Source organism: Primulina eburnea, chromosome 16, assembly GCF_022965805.1.
Source record: "Primulina eburnea isolate SZY01 chromosome 16, ASM2296580v1, whole genome shotgun sequence".
NCBI classification, from domain to species: Eukaryota; Viridiplantae; Streptophyta; class Magnoliopsida; order Lamiales; family Gesneriaceae; genus Primulina; species Primulina eburnea.
Genome location: NC_133116.1, coordinates 15,881,482 through 15,902,552, shown reverse-complemented (window position 1 = coordinate 15,902,552; position 21,071 = coordinate 15,881,482). Strand labels below are relative to the sequence as shown.

Genomic DNA, 21,071 nt, shown 5'->3' with positions numbered 1-21,071 from the left:
GATAATATGCGGCATTTGCTTGATTCTTGCCGCCTCAAAAACAAAAGATTTACCACTGGGTGGCCTAATAGATACTGATCGCTGACGAAAATCAATCGAAGCTCCATTCGCTGATAGCCAATCCATCCCAAGTATAATATCGAATTCGGGCATAGGTAGCACAATGAGATCTGCCCGAACCACATCTCTGAATAAACGAAGCTCCAAATTCTTAACAATCTTAGATGTGAGCATCTGATCACCGGAAGGAATCGAGACCTTGAAACCCAAACCCATATCTTGAGGAGTAATATTCAGTCTTTTGGTGAAGGTTTCTGATATGAAGGAATGTGTAGCTCCCGAATCTAGCAAAGCATAGGTAGCTACCCCTAGAATGATGATCCTCCCTGTGATGGAAACGTCTTTTAAATCTTTTCGTGTTGAAACTTAAGGATTTACTATCATTAATTCCCAAGGTTAAACGAAGTTTTCGTGTTGAACTTAAACATTTCTAGGAAGATTTGCACATTAGTCCCTTAACTTATTGAGATTTGCAATATTGACCCAAAATTTTTGAATTATTGCAATTTAATCCATAACTTATTTCAGAATTTCAATTAGGTCCTTTAAGTCTTGATAATTGCGTTTTGGTCCTTAAGAATTCAGAAATTGCACTTAGGTCCTTCAAGTTTCGAGTATTGGCATTTAAGTCCCTTGAAGTTTCGAAATTTGCAATTTTTCCCCCCAAAATTTTCGAAAATTTCCTTAATGATTTTCTTTTTGGCCCTAAAACTTTTTATTTGGAATCAACATCCTTCACATAAAATAAGGCACAAAATTTTGAATCACTCTCTAGGGTTTCTAAAATCGTCACTTAAATTCAACTGGGTAGAACATGCAACCTAATTTATTCTAGGTTGAAACTTAATCCCAATTTAATCTTAATAACCAATTTAAGTAATAAGCAATATAAAAATGTTAAATGACTAGGTTACCCGTGATGAGTGTAGTGTCTGCCTCTTCCTCAGCTTCCTCGGCATTCATAACATAAGCTCGGGCCGTAGTAGCTGCTAACCTCTTTGGGCAATCATTGGCTATGTGTCCATCCTCTTTGCAGAAGAAACATTTACGAGATCCCCATTCGCATTTGCCAAGATGAAGGCGGTTGCACTGCTTGCAAGGTTGTCTCTCATTAGGCTTTGGTGCTCCCGGATTCTGCGGCTTCGGCGGCACCGGCTTCTTAACTTGACCTTGGGGCTTTTGAGGCCCTTGAGGTCTAGGAGGTCCCGTATATGGCTTCTTGGCAGGCTGATTATTATTCTGATGCTGCTGCCTCTTCCGCTGTAGCTCAAAGTCAATATCTTTCAAGGATTGCTCAGCTCGGTAAGCACATGTAACTGCCGTAGCGTAATTCCCCGGATTCATCATCATGACTTTATCCCGAACAGTAGGTCGTAGGCCATCCATGAAGTGCCTAAGCTTCTCCTCCGCATCTCCCGCAATAAGGGGCACAAAATGGCAGCCCCTATCGAACTTCTTCACAAAGTCAGCAACAGGTACGTCTCCCTGACGGAGAGTCATGAATTCCCTCTTTATGCGGCTTCGGACATCAGCAGTAAAATATTTCTCGTAGAATTTCGTTTTGAACTGTGCCCAAGTGAGTGTAGCAAGGTCAACACCGTGCTCGGCTCCCTCCCACCATAAAGAAGCATCATCCCTAAGCAGATAGGTGGTGCACCTCACACGGTCGGCATCTCCCATGTCCAGATAGCGGAAATGCACCTCTAACGAACGGATCCAACTCTCAGCAGCAAATGGATCGGTGGTGCCAGAAAATTCCTTTGGCCCTAGCCTCCGGAACTGCTCGTAAACATCCTGCTGTGGCCTAGGTGGCGGCTGCTGCTGCTGCATCTACTGTAACTGCAGCTGTAACTGCTGCTGCTGCAACTGCTGCTGCTGTATCTGTTGTTCAAAGAGTCGAGTCATGCCTTCTAAGGCACGAGTAGCAGGATCCCCTGGTGGGGGTGGTGGTGGTGGTGCATTTCCTTGACTGTTTCCTCGACGGTTAACGCTATTCTCGGCTTGATTATCGTGAACTGGTGCGCGTCTAGGAGGCATTGTTATCTGAATGTTTTTCCAAATTCTAACGTAACCAACATGCATTTAAATCTAAGTTCTCTAATCATGCGACAAATCCTAACTCATTTAGCAGATTAAGCATGCAAAGCATAAATACTCGAAAAGATAATAAACATGCATCATAAACATAATATCCATAACTTCATGCAGGTTTATATCATAAAATCACATAAAGCATGTAAACTTACAGATTGAGGCTTGACGACTGATCTTCCCGGCGCTGATGGTGGCACAACCCTATACAGGAACCACCGCTCTGATACCAACTGAAACGTCCTCATCTTTTATATGCTTTAAAAGTACTAGAAATTTTTTTTTTTTTTTTAAATCTCCCACATTTTCGGTCATTGCATGCACATGCACATAAAAATAATCTTGCACCATTTTAAAGTAAATCATCCAACTAGTATTTGAAAATTGAAAGGTAATAGTCAAACCAGAAATCGTAAAACGTTTTACCAAACCTAAAAAGCAATAAATGTTGAAAAGTGTAGCCCATACTAAACTCTCCAAAACCTCTCAAAAGCGTAAATAAATGGTCTTAAAATCTTTAAAAGAAATTATAAAGCGTAATGCGGAAAATAATGCGCTGGTCCTCGGGTTGTGTGCACCTTCAGTCCAGTAGTATCACCCGTCAAATCCTCCCTCAGAACCACCTACATCCATCACACCTAGTGAGTCTAAAGACTCAACACACCATAATCTTTATAACGAGTAATACGTAATACAGTCAAACATATAACGGTGAAAAATACTTGTACTTAAAATATCGTTTTCATGAAGATGCACAAATTTAATCATAAACATTTTCGTAAACATTTTTCATGATGCATAAAACTTTAAATATAAACATTTTCATAAATGTTTTCATGATGCATTTCATAAACCTTAACCTTTTTCCCTTTTTCCTCAACATGACATGACATAAAACATTTTTCATGATCCTAAACATTTTTCCTTTTCCTTTTTCCTTTGTTGAATTCAGATCGTTAATTGTGACTTTCCTCTCATGACATGACCTCTTGATGGATCCATCAGAAATAAAACCACAGTACTGGGCGGCGGGGGACACCAGCAACACTCTCACCGGTCAACTGGGCCCTGGCCTAACATGAATCGAATAGAAATACGATCGTCGGGGCTCCCAATGGGCTTTCCCCTCACGACATTCCTATCCTAACCTCAAACCTCATAACCTCTTAACCTCTTGTTCGCAATAATGGAAACACGATCGTCGGGCTCCCACTGGGACCATCACCCTCACGATATCGCCACCATTGACGAACTAGTCACAATCACTTCGCATCATTCAACGTATTTCATTCACATCACTTATCAAAAATCGTGAATAATATTTAAATTTTCATTTTGGAAACCAAGCATGCAACATGTATTTTAGATGTCTTCTTAATTCATAAAAAAATTCCTTAGACATTTAAAAATCATCATTTAATCATGAACGATTCATAAACATTTGAAAATAATCATAATATCACAAAAACAGCATTTCGGGCACTGCCATGACCTTTACTAATTTCCCGGTGTAAAATGACCGTTTTACCCCTGGCGTCGACATTTTTCGTTTTCGATTATTTTCTTGATTTCATGACTCTAACATCTCCCAAATAATTATTTAAGCTTACGTGAATTTTTTCGTACTTTTATTTGGCTTAAAACTTAAACTTTTTCAATTATCTTTTCTTAATTATTTTAACGGTGTTTTAATCCCGAAAAAAATACCAAACTTTAATATAAAATTCCTAAATTCTAAATTCAGTCTTTTTATATTATTTTAGGCCTTATGGATCGCGACTCGACCCCCGTGAGTCGTTTTCCAAATTTTCTTTATTTTAGAACTCATTTGACACCTAAACTTCGACCCCGAGCCATCTCTTAATTTTATCGAGTTACCCCCGAACCATATCGAGCCAAAAGATGCCTAACATGCTAAAGTTGCCTACTGGACACTAAGTTAGACCAGGAAATCGTCCAGAACCCAAAAACGAGACAACCCAAGCAACTCCTATCCTGGCCGAGAGTTTGTGCCATGCGTGACTCTATGTTGTGTGATCGTGTGGGCCTAGCCAACGACTCTGGCCATGAACCAGCGTGTTGTGCCTCACCTACAGACCCTAAGGACTAGACCTAACCCAGCCCAGCCCCTCCAGAATCGCGCGCCCAAGCCTGCACAAGGCCAGACCCTGCACGCGATCTTTCTTGGTTCTCGGGTGAGAGTCCTCAAGATTCAGGACTCCTCCCCGCTTTCAGAATCGAGTCTTAGCACGGCTTAGACTCTACCCTAGACTCCCCCACGCCCCTAGCCAGCCTTGAACGTAAGCCCCAGCCAGCCCTCCCCCCTAGATCAAGAAACCCGATCCCCTAAGCCATATGACAGCAGAATCGGTTCTTGCTTGTTCAGATTCATGTTGCAGCGTTTGGGTGGTTCTAGGACATCTTAAATTCTTTCTAAAACTTCCCTTGATCATCACCTATGATCATGGCAGCCCCTCGCATAAAAACAGTTCAAGAATCGGCATCAAAACCCAAGTTTTCTCAAGTATGCATGCTATATCCGAAAATTCTTAAAAGATTTCAATCAATTTCTTTGTACGTGCAACAATTAAAAGATATTATGATATGATGGATGAGTAAAAGGAGATTAAGGTGTGCCTTTGCGTATTTTACGCTCAGATTATCGTTGACGACGAAGAACGGGACGGAAACGTTGGCTTGATCTCCTTGAAACCTTGCGAAAACCCTTCCAAATTCTTCTTTAAAGTTTCGTGAGTGGTGTGTGTGGTGTTTGGAAAAGAATTTTCAGAATAATAGAGAGGTGGCCGAGACTTGAGTCTTGATTGTGTAGGGTTTGATACAAAAATTACACATTAAATACTAATAGTTCACTAATCTAGACTTTAGGCCTATTAAGCCACAATTTAAAGCCCAATTAAATTAAGTAGGATTTAATTAAAAAAGGTAGTAAAGTTTTCTTTTAATAAAAATTTGTATTTATTAGCCGGGTTGCTAAAAAGCTCGATTTTTGTTTGAAAAACCAACACCGATAAAATTTTCGTCCCGGCGTATAAAATCATCTCAAAATTCCTTATTTTCGAAAATGCTTAAAAATATCGACCATCTTTTAAATAATTGAAAATAATTATTTAATAAAATATTTTTCATTTTCTTCAGCCCTCGGTCCCCGTTCCTCGATCGTCACTTGAATATCCCCTAATTATCATTTTATGCATGATTGACAATTAAATCTCCTTTTAACAAGTAAACATGTAAGTCACATAATTAATTAGCAAATAAAGTAAATTAATTACTCATTTTTCGTATTTCCTAGATTCGCATGCAGTTGGATTACGTCGTCTTATTTTTGGACCTTACAGTTGATTGATATTATATCGATGTGGATAGATTCATCGTTCCTTCTATTACTGTTAATCGATGTTATATCGATGTAGATAGAATCGGACTTTGTTCTATTACTGGTAATCGATATCATATCAATGTGAATAGAATCAGGGCTTGCTCTATTACTGGTAATCGATAATATATCAATGTGAATAGAATCAGGGTTTCGTCTATTACTGTTAATCGATACTGTATCGGTGTGGATAGAACTGGAGTCTTTTCTATTACTGTTAATCGATACTATATCGACGTGGATAGAACTGGAGTCTTTTCTATTACTGTTAGTCGATATATGCAAACCGACGTCTGGAACCGGGATCCCTAGACTAGGATTGAGTCTAGTCTGAATTTTGTAGCTACGAGTATTGTTGACAGTGTGGTATTGATTATGTTTCAGATTGTTACATATTGTTGATACCTGATTACATGCTTTATATTTGTTATATGATTGCATGTTTCATTGATTTATACTGGGAGTTATTCTCACCGGTTTATCCGGCTGTTGTCTTGTCTGTATGTGTACTTGACAACAGGTGGGACAGGTTCAGGGTCGAGGAGATGAGGAGAGATTGAGTTAGAGTGGAGACTTCAGACTTTGATCTGAGATAGGGTTTGAACACTTGATATTAGATGTTAAACTCTAGTTTGAATAAATGTTTTGTAATACAGGATTTGTATTTTATATACTGAGATGTATATATGTTTTATTTCACTACGTTCCGCAATTTAAAAAGAAAAATTTTTAGTCCCTGTTTTATAATTGATTAATTAGTCTCAATGAGGATTAAGAACACGATTAGCGTCCGGGTCCCCACACATATAATAGTGGCATCGCGTGTACTATTGGAGAACTCCTTCTCCAATGTACATCTCATACTCTGGCCAGAGATTCCATGCACTATTATTACATCAGATCACATAGGATATCCACACCCGTAGGTGAGCGGTGAATCCCCGACTACAATGCACTGGCTCCTATATGTGTCGCAACTGTACCCAACCTCACCACCTGATGACTCTCCTGGAGTCGGTAAACGAGTCAAAGCACAGCCCTAACATATAGAGCCTCAGTGTTGTCCCGGGTCGTAAGGACTAATGGTGTACAATCATAACCACGGACTTATCCTCTCGATGAATGATAACCACTTGGAAAGTCCGAGGGAGGGTTGTTCGGTATAATCATCATATGACTACCCATCTGCATGTTTGGACATCTCTATGCCCTTACCAAGAAACGCAGTACACAACATCACAGATGCTAGTCTCGAGCTCAAGCGGCCTTTATCCCTGTTTTAGGCGGCTGAATCGACTAGGAACGAATTTAGAATATGCAGTGTTTACAAATGAGTTTCAACATCGAATTACGATTCATTTGTATTAAAACATAATCAAGGACTTTATCTATGCTGATTGCATGGGTATACAGATAAAGTATAACGAAACTATTAAAAGTTAAATTATATTAAAATAAAGACTGTTTATTACACTTGAGTCAATAAATTTCCTAGCCAACCGTTGGCTTGCAGGGCATCTACTCTAACAATAATATCATAATGAATTGTTTTCAATTGCAAGTTCGCAATTTTTTCTGCTAGCTGCTATTCTTAATCTTTCAATTTTTTTTTATTGGAATACTATTGTTTTAACAAATATAATTAGATTGCAATTATTTAATTTTTAGGTCATTCTGAACATGAAATTTCGATAGAAGGGAAAGAAACACAAAGTAAGGAGAATTATTTTTATAGAACAACAAACACTGAATGTTGAAGGACCCACTACAACAAATTTGTCATTCGAAAACCGTTGTCGTATGACATTTTTTAAAGCAAAAGAGAATGGTTTTTTAGAAAACCGTTGTCTTTTTGGGGTAAAAACCATTGTCTTTGATCGTGTTTTTGGGTCAACGACAACGGTTTTATAAATTGTTGTCTATTAGCGTGTTTTTTTGGATAATCGATAACAGTTTTAAAAAACCGTTGTCAATTAGAGTGTTTTTTGGACAAAAAACAACGATTTTACTAAACTGTTGCTAGATTTTGAATTAGCCACAGTTTATCGAAACCCTTCTCTAAAACTTTTAAATTAGCGATAGTTTAACAATAACCGTCGATAAAAGCGACAATTTTTGTATAGCGACGGTGTATGACAAATCATCGGTAACTAGCGACAAATGTCATATGAACAACCGTCGCTAATTAGCGACGGAGACAATAAGAAAAACCGTCGATAATTGACCTTTAACAACGATTTTTCATTGCTACGACTACGGTTTTTTCCCGTCTTCTTTAGACGTCTACGACAATGGTTTTTCACCGTTGTATTCGAGCACACTATTTAACTACATGGTCTTTAACAACGGTTTTACAAGACCTACGACGACAGTTTTTCTTTAGACGTCTACGACAACGGTTTTTCACCGTTGTCTTTGAGCGCACCCTTTAACCACAGTGCCTTTAAGAACGGTTTTACAAGACCTACGACAACGGTGAAAAACCGTTGTCGTAAGCCTTTTTTTTGTAGTGACCGCTAAAACTCCACAGAGAGCATGCAAATGATTAGAACTATGTCAATGGCTGGTTCTATCCCACGAGAAATTCTTACTTCACTACGACAAAGTAAACCAATGATTCATGCTATTTCAAGATCCATGAACAACGCAATATCCAAGATAAAAAAGGAAAAGTTGAAAAGGGCGGACACTGATGGAAGCTTGTTTATAAGAACTTGGCGAAGGGGGGTTTATCTATGATATCGAGTTTGACAAAGATAATCACTTGACTCATTTGTTTTTCTCACACCTGAGCTCAATGACATTTCACAAAGGATTTCTCGAATGTCTTCATTATGGACTGCACATACTGTTGGATCTGGTTTTCTACATTTCCAAGCGCAGCGGAAGTTTTAAAATTTTTATTTTGTTTTAAAAACAAAATAATTTTGTTTTAGGCGCTCGTATGATTTAACAAAAGAAACATAGGATGTTAGAAAATTATAACTTCGTGAATTTAATTCACTGGACACCAACCGATCCGGTATTACAGATCTGGCTCTTGATGATTCCCTACGAAATTTCTTCAAAGAAATCCTCCTATCAAGTCTATGACTAGATAGTATGTTCCTCTTCTAATTTGCACTAGAAAAATACAGAAGATATTTCGCGTAGGAGAAGAAAAATTGAGAGACGGCACAATATTTCCTTTTTCAAAACCAAGTGGCCGAAAAACTCTTTCTTTTGGAGGTGGAGGCTCACGAAAGTGATGTCGTGGTGGTTAGGTTAAGAGATTTGCATGTATTATTTATAATAAAATAATAACTTAATTACATAATTAACATTAATGGGCTTGATTTAATTAATTGGGCTAGTCCAACTAGTTTAATTAATTTAATCAAAGCCCATCAAAACTTTAATTATTTATTATGTTGGACTTGTACTCCTACAAGCCCATTAAATATACTACCCACCAATTTTTAATTAATTAATAAACTCAACTTTAGAGCTTAATAAATTAAATACATTATAAATTCAACACTTGAATTTATTATTTAAATTATAAATTCAACTCCTTGAATTTTTATCACCTCCAAAATTTAATATTTAATAAACCCAACATTTGAGTTTAATAAATTAAATTCTCAAATTTTATAAATTCAACTACTTGAATTTATTCTCTCAAAATTTAATTTCATAAATTCAACTCCTTGAATTTAATATATAATATAAATTCAACTTCTTGAATGTATTCTCTCAACGGGAACATACGATCCAGTACTTGTCTGACCCTCAATGGTTCAGGGATACAGCTAGCCGTGGGTTCACAACTCTTTGTGATTTAGAATATCATTTATTCTTATTCGGGCTTACCCTAGTTAGCCCCATTCTTTTCATCAACACCTTGATCAAGAATGTCAGAACTCATTTCTGATTGCACCCATCGGATCATGGTAAGAGCGTCTAATAGCATCGCCCCATGATCCCCTAGGTATCACTGATAGTGCCTGCAAGAACCAGTCGATTATGATTAGCGTACAGTACGGTCCCTTCATATTATATATCCCGATCGAATCTGCAACCATTGGTTCATCAAGGGTTGCATAATAATTCGATAACTATGTGATAACTATAATAGTGGCATCGCGTGTACGATTTGGAAAACTCCTTCTCCAACGTACATCTCGTACTCTGGCCAGAAATTCCATGCACTATTATTTCATTAGATCACATAGGATATCCACACCCGTAGGTGAGCGGTGAATCCCCGACTACAATCCACTGGCTCCTATATGTGTCGCAACTGTACCCAGCCTCGCCACCTGATGACTCTCCTGGAGCCGCTAAACGAGTCAAAGCAGAGCCCTAACATATAGAGCCTCAGTGTTGTCCCGGGTCGTAAGGACTAATGGTGTACAATCATAATCACGGACTTATCCTCTCGATGAATGATAACCACTTGGAAAGTCCGAGGGAGGGTTGTTCGGTATAATCATCATATGACTACCCATCTGCATGTTTGGAATATCTATGCCCTTACTAAGAAACGCAGTACACAACGTCACAGATGCTAGTCTTGAGCTCAAGCAACCTTTATTCATGTTTTAGGCGGCTGAATCGACTAGGAATGAATTTAGATCATACAGTATTTACAAACGAGTTTCAACATCGAATTACGATTCATTTGTATTAAAGTATAATCAAGGTCTTTATCTATGTTTGATAACATAGGTATACAGATAAAGAAATAACAAACCATGAAATAATGAATTATATTAAAATAAAGATTGTTTATTACACTTGAGTCAATAAAATCCCTAGCCAACAGTTGGCTTGCAAGGCATCTACTCTAACAATCTCCCACTTGCCCTAGAGCCATCTACCCATAAACTTTAATCACATTGCTTTCGCGATGCTTCTCAAACAATGGTGTGGGGACCCGGACGCTAATCAAGTTCTTAATCATAATTGGGACTAATTAATCAATTAAAAACAGGGTCTAAATTTTTTTTTAAAATGCGGAACGTAGTGACATACAACATATATACATATCAGTATATACAATACAAATCCTGTATTACAACACCTTTATTCAAACTAGGGTTTGACAACTACTATCAAGTGTTCAACCCTATCTCTAGTCCAAGTCCGGTGCCACCACTCTAATCACGATCTCTCCTCATCTCCTGGACCCTGATCCTGCCCCACCTGTTGTCAAGTACACATACAGACAAGACAACAGCCGGATATACCGGTGAGAATATAATCCCCAGTATAAATCAATGAAACATGCAATCATATAAACAACTATAAAGCATGTAATCAGGTAACATGAATATGTATCAAAATCTGAAACATAAACAATATCAAATGAAACTGTCGATATTACTCATAATTCAGAATAGACTCAATCCTAGTCTAGGGATCCCGGTTTCCAGATGTGGTATTCCTATATCGAATTCCGTAAAGGATGGAACCATAATCTCTATTACTCGATATAACCAGTGCCCTGGTATTCCTATATCGAATTCCGTAATAGAAGAATTCCAATACCCTTTACTCGATATAACCAAATATGGTGTTCCTATATCGAATTCCGTAATAGATTCCATTACTCGATATAACCAAACATCCAGTGTCCTGACCTAACCGTTAAGGACTGTAGCTCTATCGCTAGCATCCTATCTTGAGACATCGTGCAATGTGCCGTGGCGATACCACCACTATCCGGCACTTCTGTCACAAGATAACTTGTCTAATACCTGTCATCTAAATTCAAGAGAACAAGTACATTAGCCAATTTAATGCAAATATCCATGCAATAAAATAAAGTATGTGATTTAGGGAAACCCAAGTCTAAACCGACTCAAGTCCATCTCCCAATACCACATTGACTTATACCTTTCTTTCGTCGGTGTCTGGCTCAGTCGAAGTCCTCAACTCACAGCCTGTCTTATACTGGCAATACCAACAATCTCATGTCAAGATACCGTTCAAATCAATAACAATCTGATCAATCTGGATTTAATTCAAAATCAACGGTATAATGGTACAATTTCAGTATCCCCGTCAATACAACATCACCAGATAATAGTTACAATCCATAACCCATATCCAGTATAATCTGTAATCCAATCACAATTCAAATCTGTCTGGTATAAATCAATATACCCTAAAAATTCATAACAATTCCATAATCAGTCTGTTTCTAAATCTGACTTCGCTTCTATGATGTCTAACATGTCCAGAACATCATATATGAATTACATCAAATTTCTACAACATCACATTTTCACATGATACCAGAAATCAATAAAACTTACGTCCAGTTGTAGCTGTCAACGAGAGGAGTACGGTACTGTGTCCGGATTTAATTTCTGATATACGGATCACACGAAATCAAAAATCACAACAAACTAAAGTTGAAGGGATTTCTCGGAGAATTGGCTCGGTTCTTTGCTGAAGGAAAGTGAATATCTATATATATTAGGCATGCATGATGTGACAAGTGCCCACTCAAGTGCTAATTGCACTTTAGCCCCTGAAATATTCACTATTTGCAATTTGGTCCTCGCAACTCTTTTTAACTCCATTTCAATCCTAATTAATTACAAAAATCGTGGAATTTAATTCATCATTCCAAAATTCGTAAATTAAATAATCTCGGATTAAAATGATATAATCTCGGGTCTTACAACTGGTCCTGGCACGGGCTTCGTAAGTGGATCCGCAACGTTATCTGCAGAGGGGACTCTTTCGACTGATATGTCTCCCCTTCCCACAATCTCCCGAATGATGTGGAATTTCCTCAGTACATGTTTGGATCGCTGATGAGACCTTGGTTCCTTTGCTTGCGCAACGGCACCAGTGTTGTCGCAGTACACCGGGACTGGATCAACTCCACTAGGAATAACGCCCAACTCTTGGACAAAATTCCTCATCCAAACTGCCTCTTTCGCTGCAGCAGATGCAGCAATGTATTCAGCTTCAGTGGTGGAATCTGCAACGGTGTTTTGTTTGGCACTTTTCCAAGAGACAGCCGCATCATTAAGCATGAATACAAAACCAGAGGTCGATTTCGAATCATCTACATCACATTGGAAGCTAGAATCAGTGTAGCCTTCGAATTTTAATTCTCCACCCCCATAGATGATGAACAAGTTCTTAGTCCTTCTCAAGTACTTAAGAATGTCTTTCACGGCCTTCCAATGCATTGGACCAGGGTTCGCCTGATATCTGCTTTGTAACACTCAAAGCATAAGCAATGTCAGGAAGTGTCGATATCATACCATACATGATACTACCAATGGCTGACGCATATGGAATTCGTGTCATCATCTCTATCTCTTCATCAGTTTTGGGACACATAGCTGTAGATAGAGTAATACCATGACACATTGGTAAGTATCCTCTCTTGGAATCTTCCATAGAGAATCGTTTTATAATGGTATCGATATATGCGGCTTGGGTGAGCCCCAACATTTTTTTGATCTATCTCTATATATCTGTATTCCCAATACATAGGATGCTTCACCCATGTACTTCATGGAGAATTTACTGGCTAACCATACTTTAGTTGATTGCAGCAATCCTACATCGTTCCCAATGAGCAGGATATCATCAACATAAAGTACTAGGAATGTCACTGCACTCCCACTAACTTTCTTGTACACACACGGTTCCTCAAGATTCTTAGCAAAACCAAACTCTTTGATTGTGCTATCAAACCTAAGGTTCCAACTCCTTGATGCCTGCTTGAGACCATATATTGATCTCTGAAGTTTGCATACCTTACGCTCACTTCCTACTGATGTGTATCCCTCGGGTTGAGACATATAAATTTCTTCTTTGATGTCTCCATTGAGGAAAGCAGTCTTTACATCCATTTGCCATATCTCATAGTCATACCATGCTGCTATGGCTAGTAGTATTCTAATGGACTTAAACATAGCAACTGGTGAAAAAGTTTCCTCATAGTCAACTCCTTGCCTTTGAGTATAACCTTTTGCAACCAGTCTTGCTTTGAAGGTCACTACCTTCCCATCCGCCCCAAGCTTTCTTTTGTAGATCCATTTGCATCCTATGGGAACGATTCCCTCAGGTGGATCCACTAATGTCCAGACTTGGTTTGAATACATAGAGTCTATTTCTGACTGCATGGCTTCAAGCCATTTGGTTGAATCAGTATCAGATAATGCTTCTTTGAAATTCATTGGATCACATCCAACACAAGACTCATCATGGCCTTGTTCATGAAGAAGCGTATATCTTGAAGGTGGTCTAATAACCCTATCAGACCTTCTAGAAGCTTGTACTTCAACTACTGGTTCTTGGGAAATGGGTTCAACTTCTATAGTTGATGGAGTATCTTGAATTTCTTCAAATTCTATCATCTTGCCTTTTTTATCTAATAGAAATTCCTTTTACTCATGTAAACTGAATAACCGAAAAAGGGTTGATTAATTTTTGCATTCATCAATTCAGTTATGGTGACAACTGAACTGACGGATACTCTAACTGATCCAAATAATTTGAAAACATCAGTTCATCAGTTAAATACACAAGATATGTTTATGGATGTTCGGAGACTTCAAGTCCTCCTACGTCACACCTTCTACCACCTTGGGTAGGATCCACTAGAAGACTTTAATTTATACAACACTTTGTACAAACCCACTCATCTAGGACTTACACTACTGCCTAAACTGAACTCCTAGCTACGACTTAAGGAAGAACCTTCCAGCCAACACTTATTTAACGTCTATGTGTCAAAAACTACATACACAAGTTTAACGTCTTTGTGCAAGACTGTATTTGAGTGGTTGAGAAAGTTTGTGTCTGAGAATTGAACAAGGATGTTCTCACACACTGAGGGAAATAAGCTTCTAAACTAAGAAGATAACACGTTAAAGTGTCCCTCTAGGCTGATTGCTTCTGAAAGCTGATGTGCAATGTGCGTGTCCTTTCTTTTCTCTCTTGTTTGCGTTGAAGCTTTTTGTTTCTGTATATCGTTCTTGTTTTTGAGTCTTCACTGATCTTCTCTTTATATATGCGGGAAAGCTGAACGTACAGTGAGACTCATTTATTGTATCCGTTGCATCTTGAATCCGTTTCTTGGAGTTTGTGTCTCGACTTTCCGACTGCCCTTCTGAAACGTTTTGTATTTGATGCTCTGATGCAACTTCCATTATTGTCCTTTGACGGGACTATGACTTTGTACCTTAACGCACAGCTGGAATCTACTGAAAGAGTTTGTCTTCATCTACAACTGAAAGATTCTGACTGATGCTCCGAACTGTTCAGCTGAACTGATCTTCAGTTGGGCTGGTGAAATCAGTTGACTCGTCAGTTGAACTGATTTCACTCTCGTTCAGTTGAACTGATCAGCTGGGTTTCTTCATCAGTTGAACACTCCTTCGGCTGGCCAAGCTTCTGAGGTTCTCCTATTGAACCACCTATCAACTGGACAATCACCTGGACTGTTCAATTGACGTAACAGTTAGACTGATTCAGTTTGTGCGATCAGTTGGGTCTTCAGCTTGCGATGTAAACAGCTCGTGAATGATCCTAGCTTTTGCACACTAAGGTGGATTTTTAGTAACACAAATTAATAAGTTTTGTTAACATCAAACTCAAGATTTCGAACTTGAAAAGTTCCAACAAAGTGTTTCCAGAATCCACCTCATCTAAACCAGCAGTCATTCCCACTACCACAACTTCTACTTCTTTTCAGACTCTCAGACCCCTTTCTGGAGTCGTTATTAGATAAACTACTGCAGGGTCTTTTGCCTTTACACCTGTGCTGCCTGCTTCTCATCAGATAAAGGCAAGGAAAACTCGTTGAAGATCCGCAAGTTGATGGCGGCAAGTTATCCGTTAAAACTGCTATTGATCTCCATGTGTAAGAGACTGAAAAATTTGTTAGTGAAGACATGAATTTCTTTGATGATTGGCTTAAGGTTAGAGTTTTCCACCCAATCACATACTTGAGATCACCAGATGTCTATGCAAAAATGGTGAAGAATGAAAAGAAGGTATTTGATTCTGCTAAGACCGAAAATGTGATTGAGGCGATGAACAGAAGAAGCTAAATCCTCGAGCAGCTGAAATTCCAGAAGCTGGAATATGTTTTAAAGACTCTTAAGTCTAATTTTGACTCTATGATTCATACTGCTGCTCAGGATCAGAATGTGATTAAATTTTGACTGATCGTCTGTGATTAATAAATGAGCAACTTCTTACTCAAGAACAGGCCTTTGGAGAGCCGTTGCAGTAATGAGTAGGTGATGTCCCACACTTTCTTTAGAATAAGTCAGTTGAGGAAAGGACCACAGCTTCTTCAGAATCCAAGGTCTCCAGTACTCCTGCATCACCGACATTGCCTACCAAATCCTCATCTCTGATTTCTGTTCATGAGTTGGCATCAGTTGATCAAGTTATTCAGTCAATTGTCCTCTCTGCTGCTGAACCAGAAGCACCTCAGGTTGCTAACGTGCTACTTTCAGAAGCTCAACCAGCAGCTCAACCTATGGAACATCAGATGTTACTCCATCCAAATCATTGCCAAATCTAGAGATATTTTCTGCTGAACATCAAGCAGAAATGTAAGCTCTATTTAATAATCAATCTGAATCTATTCCAGCTATTGAGACACTGGAAGCCTCTGAATATGCCCAACCAAAAGAGAGTGAAGCTTCTGAACTACCTACTGCTGCTGAAGGAAATTTTGTTGAACCAACTACTGCTCCACCAGAAGATGCCTCTACTACTTTGATTGTCCCTCCTACTGACTCTCCTGCTCGCATTGCTCATCTTACGGAGATTAGAGAGTGTATGCTCGAAAGAACTCCATCCCCGGAAGAGCAATTTGATCTTGAGTTTCAGATAGAAATTATCCAAAGAAATCTGAACAATCTGTCAGAGATTGTTAAACAGTTGTCCTTCGAACATGCTGGTGAATTTAGTGCTACAAAATTCTACGGTAACCGCATCTCCAAGGAGGTCACTCGCAAGGAAGAATCATTGACCAAATTACATTTTGAAACAAGTATTTTTCGACAGACTGTTCTCTCTAGTCAAGGGAACATCTTGATTGTACAAGCTGATATCATTAAGAATGTCTCTGATCATGACTCAATTATTGCTCAGTCTCCACCAAAGTTGAAGTTATGGATTCGAGGCTTGAAACCATTGATGCTAAGATTGAGTCCCAATATCATTCCATTCATGATCTTAATGAACGACTCTCGAATCAGGCACCTGTTCTGGAGATGTTGAATCATGGCATTATTTCTCTTACTGGCCGGATGGATGATTTACTTTCTCGAATTTAGGTCATTGATGCTAGAAAGGGGGAAGTAGAAGGCAGGAATGAAGAAGGCAGAACTGGAGGACATCATGAAGAATCCTCCTTCAGATATCAAGAGCCTCGGGATGAGGAAAAAATGTTCAGAGACATCGGCACTGATGATTAAACACTTTTGAACTCTGTTTTACTGCTTATTTACTTATCGATTTTTTTGCTATTGATTGCTATCTGCTTGTTGTTATAATTGTTCTTCTTCGTATTTACTAACATCTAGGTTTTGACATCACCACAAAGGGAGAAATTGTTAGACTTGATTTAAATGTGGTGATGAGAGTCAAAACCAGTAGGCCGTAATAGCTAAATCAGAAGACAATATAAATTGACAGAAGCAGAACTCGACTTATAAAAACAGAAGCAGACTCGAATTATAAGAGCAGAATCAGAATTTAGAAAAGCAGAAGCATAACTTATCAGAACTTGACGTCTTTTACTTGATCATTACTGTCTTCAATGTTATCGTTACTTTACCTAGTACTAGCATTTATTGCTCCATTAATACTGAACAAAGATATTTAACGCTCCTTACTAGTATTGGAATGAAACAAGACTGATTACTCTGAAGCTTTCTGCATAACCCTTTTTAGGTGATAAAGCTGATTTTACTGATGAGTCTCAGAATCTCTTTTTTATTATAGACATTGGATTCAAGCTTTCTATACATAAGTGTCAAATCCTTTGCAACGATTATTCCAACGCTAGCTTGAGCTATCATCAACTACTACTTATCTTCAAGCTCAACATACAGAAAAGCAACACACGCTTTATTTTAAATATCTGATCTTTTGAGATCATATTGTGATGATGCTGCTTCGTAATATTTCAAGCTATACACTTTATTATATCTTATTGAGAAGAGTTTGTAATCTGGAAAAGAGTCTTTTCCAGAACTTTACTAGTAATCTCCTTACTAATTGTATTTATTTACATCGTGTTGAGAAACTTAGAGCTTCAGTAGGCAAAGGATAACCTCTACTGAAGTGGGTTTGTACAGGTGTTGTACCGTAGTAACCAAAGTCTTTTAGTGATACCTACTCTAACATAAATGTTATTAACCATTGTCATAATCTTCTCAAACATCATCATGCACAAAACATAAATAGTATAATAATGAACATAAGATAACAATATATTAGGTGCAATAATTTTCCTATTGAGTAAAGAAATCGAAACGTAGCATTTTTTCTGTTGTGCAATTTTAAAAATTTGAATTGCATCGTTACCACCAATTATAACTTTTGGTAAAGCGCCAAACACTGGGCGACGCTTGGTTACAATTTAAAATCCGTTATTAAGCAGGTGGTTCGGGAGACGATCTAAAAATGGGCGGACCGACAAAAAACCTTTGATTAGGTATTTCACAGCTATGAAGCCACTGGGCGACGCTTGGTTACAATTTAAAATTCGTTGTTATTAAATATTGGATTTTCCGTTATTTAAATCGTAGAAATAGTATTCTTGCAAATTTCGACTTGGTCTAACAATTGGTATCAGAGTCAAGGTCATTAGTTCGATTCCAATTGATAGCAAAGAGAATAATTATTGAGATAAAGATTGTTGAATTAAATAATTGTCTATGCTGAGTAGAGCAATCGAAACGTGTCGCTTGTGTTGTTGTGCGATTTAAAAGATTTAAATTGCACCGTTACACCAGTTATAACTTTTGATAAAGCGGAAATCGCTCAGTGCTGCACAATGGTAAATTAATATATTTAATATATAATAATGATAATTCAGAAATTTTAAAAAAATCATCTACAGAAAAGAGAAGAGAAAATTGCTCCAACAAAATTGTTCAGATTAGTGTTTATGGAAACATGATTTAGAAAATTTAGTATGTTCTGATATAGTACTTTTTTAAAAAAAATTAAAATTTTAAATAATTTATAAAAAAATGAATATAAAAACAATAATTTTATTTGCAAACTATTTGTAACAGATATTTTATGAAATAAATAATATGAAATGGTTTAAATTATCTTGTAAACCAGATTAAAAAAATAGATATATGAATTAACAAAATTGAATTTAAAACTAAATAGATTATCTCCGTAATTTGGTTACTCACTAAAACTTTGTTTAAATTTAATTTTGATAATCATATTAAAAATTCGTTGAGATTGTTACTTTAGTTATATTTATTATTTTAAACTATTTAATCCACGTATAATACAATATTTAACAGTATTAATATGATTAGTGATTATTTTATGTAATTAATCAATTTTTTATTACAAAATTTTATTTTATGTTTCCTATTTCTCGGTAAATACATTTAGTTTTCGCATAATTTTAATAAAATATAGAAACAATTTCCGACTCATTATTATATTTATTAAAATGAATAATGTATTATATTATAAAATAAATACAAGTATGATTTAAAATATAGCATGATTTTATGATTTTATAAGCATATAACAACTATCAAGTCAAATTGTCATCTTTTTAAAAATAATAATATGAAATTCTGAACAAATTAATCATCGTCGTCATCTTCTTAAACAATATCACGCACAACATATAAATAATGTAATATAGAGACGTCAATTCGGGTGGATCAAATGGGTTTGGATCGGGTTGATGCATGACAATATTAAAAAGTTGTTTGACCCGAACCAACTCAAAAATTTTCAACCCGATCCTGCCTAACGCGATTTTTATTTTTTAAATTTTTTTAAACAAATTAAATAATCATATTTTAATTTAAATACATAATAATAAAATCTTCCATATGATTTAAATTTGAAAGTCTAATTGTAGAAAATTAAAAGTATATTTATTACATCAAATAAACAATTGTTTGAAAAAATAAAAAAATTTACAAAATAAATATTAAATGATGAAAATTTATTACATAAAAATATAATAATTTTTTGAACATAAAATATATAAAAATGTAAGCAATATTTATTAATTATATATTTTTTAAAAAAATTAAAATTTTCGGGTCAACACAAACCAACTCAAAACCGATTACTTTTTCAGGTCAAATATCGAGTGCAATTCAATCTGACCCGAACCCGAAAACCCCCAATCCAAACATAATTTTTCGGGTCGAGCCGAGTCGTGTCAGATTTTGAAATCCCTAATGTAATATCATCAATAAGATAATCATGGAGAATAATAATAATTGTTGGAATATTTCATGTTCGCAATCTTGATTTTGATGTTAACAAAACTTATTATTTTGTTTCTAATGATTTATTGTAGTGCGTAGGAAGCTGGAACTGATCAGTTAATTGAGACAAAACTGAAACTATTGAGACGCAACTGAAAGTGCCAGCTGATTACTCAAACTTAATCAGCTCAACTGATATATCAAAGAACAGTTCAACTGGTTTTCCAACTGATAGGTGGTTCAGCAGGAGAACTTCAGAGGCACGGCCAGCTAATGAAGAGCTCAACTGATGAAGAGCCCAGCTGATCAGTTCAACTGAAAGAGTGAAATCAGTTCAACTAACGAGTCAAATGATTTCACCAGCCCAACTGAATATCAGTTCAGATGACCAGTTAGGAGCATCAGTGAGGAATCAATCAGTTTCAGATCAAGACAAGCTTACCTAAGTGGATTTCAGCTACACACAAGGATACAAAGAATCTGTACTACTGATAATACAATAATGGACGTTGCAGCAAAGCTTAAAGCCAAAATTTTCCAGAAGGCTGTCGGAAAAGTCGAGACACAAATTTCAAAGAATACGTTCAAGCTGCAACGAATACAATTATTGAGTCTCATTATACGATCAGTTTCCCGCCTATAAATAGAAGATCAATAATAACAAGAAGAACAAGAACAAGTGTGTGAAGATACAGAGAGAAAAGGGCACGCATATTGTATATCTGCTTACTATAAGCGATTTGTCCAGAGGAAACATTTCATCGTGTTATCAACATATTTTAGAAGCAAAATTCTCTCAGTGTATGAGAAAACATTCTTGTTGTGTTCATTGTTCAGTTCTCACTCACACACACAGCACAACCCAAAATACAATATTGCACAAAGACATTAAACTTGTGTATGTAGTCTTTGACACACCGACGTTAAACAAGTGTTGGCTGGGAGGTGCTGCCATCAATCTAGTCTAGGAGTTCAGTTAGGCAGTAGGTACGTCATAAGTTGGGTGGGTTTGTACAAGGTGTTGTATAAATCAAAGTCTTCTAGTGTATTCTACCCGA

General features: G+C 37.0%; 1 protein-coding gene across 1 annotated transcript; it reads right to left on the bottom strand.

Moving 5' to 3' along the window:
* Nucleotides 1-957: 957 nt before the first annotated feature.
* Nucleotides 958-1,890, bottom strand: LOC140816072 (uncharacterized). The gene has a single exon (XM_073175138.1). It carries the CDS (start codon nucleotides 1,888-1,890, stop codon nucleotides 958-960), a length of 933 nt encoding a protein of 310 aa, XP_073031239.1.
* Nucleotides 1,891-21,071: the final 19,181 nt, after the last annotated feature.

Bases quoted from the DNA above. Each gene is read 5' to 3' on its own strand.
- LOC140816072 (XM_073175138.1), bottom strand. From the start codon at position 1,890: ATGCAGCAGCAGCAGCCGCCACCTAGGCCACAGCAGGATGTTTACGAG.